The sequence below is a fragment of the Cibotium barometz genome, chromosome 35 (genome assembly GCF_041138505.1).
Source record: "Cibotium barometz isolate CiBa-2024 chromosome 35, ASM4113850v1, whole genome shotgun sequence".
Taxonomy (NCBI): domain Eukaryota; kingdom Viridiplantae; phylum Streptophyta; class Polypodiopsida; order Cyatheales; family Cibotiaceae; genus Cibotium; species Cibotium barometz.
Window position 1 is genome coordinate 8,823,916 of NC_141080.1, and position 4,347 is coordinate 8,828,262.

At 39.2% G+C, this 4,347-nt stretch overlaps 1 protein-coding gene across 1 annotated transcript; it reads right to left on the reverse strand.

Annotated features, from left to right (window-relative positions):
• Positions 1-1,111: 1,111 nt before the first annotated feature.
• On the reverse strand, positions 1,112-3,079 carry LOC147618113 (uncharacterized). The gene has a single exon (XM_086775065.1). It carries the CDS (start codon positions 3,077-3,079, stop codon positions 1,112-1,114), a length of 1,968 nt encoding a protein of 655 aa, XP_086631191.1.
• Between the last annotated feature and the right edge of the window lie 1,268 nt (positions 3,080-4,347).

Below are 4,347 nucleotides of genomic sequence, written 5' to 3' on the forward strand. Positions count from 1 at the left end.
TGTGCGCGTACATGTGGTTGGGGACCTTAGTGCTGGATTTTGAAGGTTAGAGTATCCTTCAAAGAGGGGTTTATCCTTGATGACAAGGGTTTAAAATTTTACTCTATGATAGAAAGATAGTTAAAGAGAAAAAACAATAGAATAGTCTGTCGAAATGCCAACGGGCTCTAATGAAGTGGTAGCACTTTTGTGTGCGAGAGTGAGGACTTGGGTTCGAATCTACACAAGGCATTGGCCTCTGACAAAAGGAAAGTAAGGACTTGAGTTTTAATCTTAAAATTCAGAAGAGCCTCTCACAAAAGAAAAGAAAATACATCTAAAATAGAGTAGCCTTTCACAAAAGAAAAGGGAATACTTTAGAAAGGTTGAAATGAGCGCTGAATGAAATGAAATTCAGTGAAATGTTGGGGGCATGAGGGTGAACAGTTTTTCCTATACTTCACTGGTGAACAAACAGTGAGCTCACGTGGGGTTGGAGCGTTTAGGGCCATCACATCAGATTGGTTGGTGCGAGGGGGGATGCGTGCTGCGGGAGAGAAGCGACCAGCGTGATCAGCTGCACGCTCACGGCAACGGGCTATGGCAGCGCCCCCGGGCTGATACACATTATTACTCACTGCTGCAAGCCTCTGTGAAAGAGGATCGCACTCCTCCTACCAGGGCCTAAATTTGACGGGTTACTTAAAATTTCAAGTGACATACACTTTTCCAAACTACTTTTCACATGACATGAATTTTCAAAATCATGTTATTCAAATGACAAGCAATTTATCAAAATGAAAAGCTTTTTTAAAAACTAAAAAACTATATGTAATTAAACAATCAATCTACAAACAAGCTTTTTTTTTAAGTGAAAATTTAGGTATAAGTGTTGATGAAACTTGTATTTACATAAAGCATCCAATCTACAAACAAAAGGCTTCAATGTAATACTTATGTTGTGAAAGTACTAATGTAATACTTATTCTGGAGTGATGTTGTCAACCATCTTATATACCCATACATTGGCCAACATGCTGTCCAGACAAGATGCCTTGCATGTCCAACTTGCCAAAATTAGGCCTTTGACTATTGTTTAGTTGTGTTGCACTTCATGGAATTAGTGAACAAATCACTCTAATGGCATCGCCCTCCTCTTTTTTACTTGTAACCAAATATCAAAAACATCTTTCCAACAAACTTGTGATGCATCACTTGCATTAAGTGATAACAACATCAATGCATCAAGCGTCTCCAGACACATGCTACTTCTCAAGCTACTCTTTATGTCATTTTGTCGAGAGAAACCTCGCTCACATGATGCTGTACTCGCTGGAATTACTATGCTTGCTTGCCATAAATGCATCAGTCCTGGAAATGTGTCCCACCAAGTCTTTGTGTTGCTGCAGATTGCCCAAGCATCATGCATACCTCTACTCCTAGCAACCCTGTACAACATGCCAACAAAATCCTCCCGTTCACCCAAACATTTTCTAATGTCAATTGTTGAATCATCAACATTAAGCTTGCCAATAAGCCTCTCTAACCATTCTTCAGTCCTTTTATCCCTTTCAATTACATCTGAAGGATAGGCAGAGGGATTAAATAGCTTGACCGAGTTGAAAACCCCAAGATCAAGAAACCTATTATTTAAAGCATTCAAAACATCTTGTACAAATGTCCTTCCAATGCAAATACATTCAGCGAGGGAACCACTTGCACTTCCAGCATCATGAGGCAATACATTGAGATCAAGAGTTGCATCCTCCTCTTCTGAATCACTTATTCCTCTGTCTCGTTTCTTTTTTGGAGCTAATTTTGGAACTGGCACAAAGTGCAGCACATGCTTATGAGTAAACCCATTAGAATCAACATATAACATATTCCCATCTTTTGACATGTTCAAAAACTTTGTAAGCTGTTTTGAACCAGCACCAAATTCGCCCTCATAAGATATATACCTTTTAGTGAGCTTCTCAAATGTCAAATCCAAGTAGACTCCAATCATAGTAACATCCATGTTCTCCCTCTGAAATTCTACATTTAATTTATTCAATTCAACCAAAACATCAGCCAGCAAATGCATCATAAACTGGACTTGAAAGATTGTGGCATAATTGTACCATTTTTTCTCATGCATTCTCCATTGCTCCAAAATAGCAGGCATTAAGGGAACCAATCTTTCCATTACTTGGCCTCTAGATAGCCATCGAATTGCATGGATTTGTAAAACTTTCAAGTCTGCAATATGATGCTCATGCATCAAGTTTCGAAGTTCGACATGTCGATTTGTTGATTTCCCTAGCCATGCATATACCTTGTTTGCAACCTTATCAACAAAAGCAAACACATGAGGATTCGATGCAAAACCATCCTTTGCTGCAAGTGCCTCACGGTGGGCAATACAATGCACGCCCATAATTCGTGAAGCCGATGCTTGAAACCGTGCCACTACACCTGTCTTATGACCTGTCATTGCTGAGGCACCATCCGTTACAAATGCAACTAATTTCTTCAAATCCAGATTACTCTCTAAGAGCATGGCATGGACAGCATTGTAGATTGCCTCCCCAGATCCATTATCAACTGGTAGCAATCTCACAAATTTACAATTGGGCTCTCCTTTGCCATTCCCAGGCAAGTACAAAATGTAGATAATCAAATGTTTCTCCATGGTTCTATCTGTACTTTCATCAATGAGGATTGAAAAAAATGGACTTTCACAAATTTCAGCATACAAGTCTTGCCTAGTACAATCTCTTAAAGCCATCAAGAACTCTCTTCCAGATACCGGATTGGTATATGCACCATACTCATCAGATGATGGCATATTAGGAGTGCCAAGTTCCCTTTGTAACTTACATTGAGTGGGATATTTCTCCAATGCAATATCATTGCATGCACAAAAGTGTACCAGCTTCATACAAGTGATTATTCTAGACTGTTCAGAATGCACCATTGTGTCAATACCCCCATCTATTGGTCCTTTGCCACCAACAGCCTTTAGCTTTGCATGATAAATACTTGCAGCTCTCCTATGATCTGCAGATTTTGCATGCTCATTCAAGGCTGAAAGCTGAATGCTTTGGGATCCACCCATTGTGAAAGCATTCACTCTTCCATCTTCTTCACACCAAGTGCATTTTATGCGGTCCTCATTACATGTAGACTTGCATAAATATGCCCAAGGATGTAGTAGAGTCCATTGAGTCCTCCACTTCCTTTTGGGTTTATTGGAAGAAGACTCTTGGGAAACCTCATTACAAGTTTTCGAGCTCCCACCACTACTCTCATGTCCTACATTGGCATTGGTCTGTCTTGACAAAAAAGAATCTATTGAAGGTTGTGACTTTTTCTTTTTATTGCGTCCTCTATGAGGCACTAGATTGGGACGGTCAACCATCACTGAAAATTTAAGAATAAAATAAGAAAAAGAAGCCACATGTTAATAAAGAGAAGAGAGCATAGGGTATACCTTAACGGTTAAGCACGTTCATTTATACAAGGCCGTTATACTCCTTACCGATTAAGCATGTTCATTTATACAAGGCATATATACTACTATTGTAGGGGAACAACAGACTAACAACAAAAACAAGACACAATGAAGATAGCTTAACAAAATGTTAAAACAATCCAAATAAGAATCCAACCTGGGAATAAATTGCAGCTACTAGCAGGTCCTTCCTCCACCAAGATCGGAAGTAGCTAGCTATGATCACAACTCACTAATCAAGATTCAAGAATCATAAAAGTAAGTTAAGAGAGAAAGACAGATAGAGAGCAATTTCATTTAATTGTACACAATCATACAATACAAAACCACCTCTATATATTATAACATTTGTCATAAGTAAACAATCCACTGCTAGATCTGTATTAGATTAACAACATGGCTATAAGTAAACAATCCATTTGTCAGATCAACAACATGGCTATAAGTAAACAATCCATTTGTCTAATCTGCAAACTGAAGCAGTCGTTCAGTAAATCCATTTTTTATAGAAACCTTCAATCGTATATTATAAAGAGTGTAATCAAGCAATAGCTACATACCTGAGAGTCGAGACAAGTGCTGAGAGGCTGAGACTCGAGAGGATGAGCAATGGATGCTAGGACAAGTGACATGTTAACCAGTCACGAGTGAACCAACAATGCAGACTAACATGTTAACCAGTCACGAGTGAACCAACAATGCAGACTATAAGTGAGCACTGAGTATAACTCACCCAAATGAAGCCATTTTTATAGTAGAAGCCACACATGCTAGCTAGTAGCGGCCAAGTTCCAAGTTCCAACTATCACTGATTCACTGCAGTTTGCCATGATGCCATCTTCATTGAGAGAAATCTGCAAGGACTCTCCCTC